General features: G+C 63.7%; 1 protein-coding gene across 1 annotated transcript; it reads right to left on the reverse strand.

Moving 5' to 3' along the window:
- Window positions 1-163: 163 nt before the first annotated feature.
- On the reverse strand, window positions 164-958 carry LOC108525067 (mucin-2-like; the record flags this gene model as incomplete). The annotated part of the gene is made up of 3 exons (XM_017866145.1): window positions 164-448; window positions 587-766; window positions 848-958. Coding segments are annotated over 3 exons (576 nt in total), but the record flags the coding sequence as incomplete, so codon positions are not given.
- Between the last annotated feature and the right edge of the window lie 330 nt (window positions 959-1288).

Raw genomic sequence — 1288 nt, forward strand, 5'->3', positions numbered from 1 at the left:
GCCCTGATCATTAGCATGCTCTACGGCACCCTAACCACATCCACAGTCAGCCCATAGCCCTGCAATGCCTAGTCAGCCCCACCCACAGCTGCAACCCACCTGCAGCCCTGCTCTGCCTAGTTAGCCCCGCCCAAGGCCCCGCCCATAGTCACCGCCCACCTACAGCCCTGGTCTGCCTAGTTGTCCCGCCGTGGCCTGGCCAGCCCACCTTGCCATGGCAGATGCTGAACACATCGCTTTTGAGGATGCTGCACTGCTTCTCGGCCCAGGAGCGGCGGTGCGGGTTCAGGCTGCAGGGCTCGGGGTTGGTGCTCACGTCCGGGCAGGTGGAGGCCTCCTTCCAGCTGTTCCCGAAGTCCAGCCCGCTGCTCACCACCATGTGGTCCCGTGTGGTGAAGTCATTGTTGGAGCGGTCATCAAAGTTCCCGCACAGGCCACACACTGTGCCCTGCAAGAGACAAGCACCCCGGGGTTCCTAAAAGGGGCTGGAGGGAAGGCGGGGCTTGTCCCGCAAACACCAGGGCAGGGGTGGGGGGCTGGCCAGGAGAGGACAGGAAAGGGCAGGGCAGGCAGGGAGGTAGCCCACCTTGTAGGAGGGAGCCAGCTTGATGAACACGGTGGTCCTCTTGTCCCAGATGACGATGATGCCCGTGCTGGACTCCACCACCAGGTACTGGCCCACTTCCCGGGTGGTGTAGGCCACATGGTGACCCTCATCACGCTGAATCACCACACGGTGCTTGTCTTCCAACTTCAGCTCCGTCCTCTGCCCAGAGGAAAGGCCCAGTCACTGGCTGGTCTGAGGGTCCCTCAGGGCTCACACATTCCCGGGGCCAGCAGCACTCACCCCAATGAAGATCTTGATGGCCTTGGAGCAGGTGACGCCCGTCGTGCCACAGGGGACGTTCTCGGTGATGATGCTGAATGAGCCCAGTGAGGAGTTCTGGCCGCAGTAGTCCTGGGGCCAGGAGGGCAAGGTCAGCCAGGACAGCTGGGCCCCAGGTGTCCCAGGGCACACCCGCCCCAGTTGGTGGGGCCACAGCCACTGAGCAGACAAACCAGGCCCTGGCCCTGCCCATCCGAGGACCTGACCCAGCTGCAGGCCCATACCCTGTCCCTGGGGATCACAGTGCCTCAAAGGGCTGTGGGATTTGGATCTGGAGAGCCTCATGGGCAGCGGCCTAGCCCTGGCCCTTACTCAGCTCCCCATACAGGTGCCCTCAGTCCCCATGGCTGGGTGGTCAACCCCACCCGCCCTGTGCACCCAGAGGAGGACCCAGAGGAGGGA

The sequence above is a fragment of the Rhinopithecus bieti genome, unplaced genomic scaffold (genome assembly GCF_001698545.2).
Source record: "Rhinopithecus bieti isolate Rb0 unplaced genomic scaffold, ASM169854v2 scaffold_39629, whole genome shotgun sequence".
NCBI classification, from domain to species: Eukaryota; Metazoa; Chordata; class Mammalia; order Primates; family Cercopithecidae; genus Rhinopithecus; species Rhinopithecus bieti.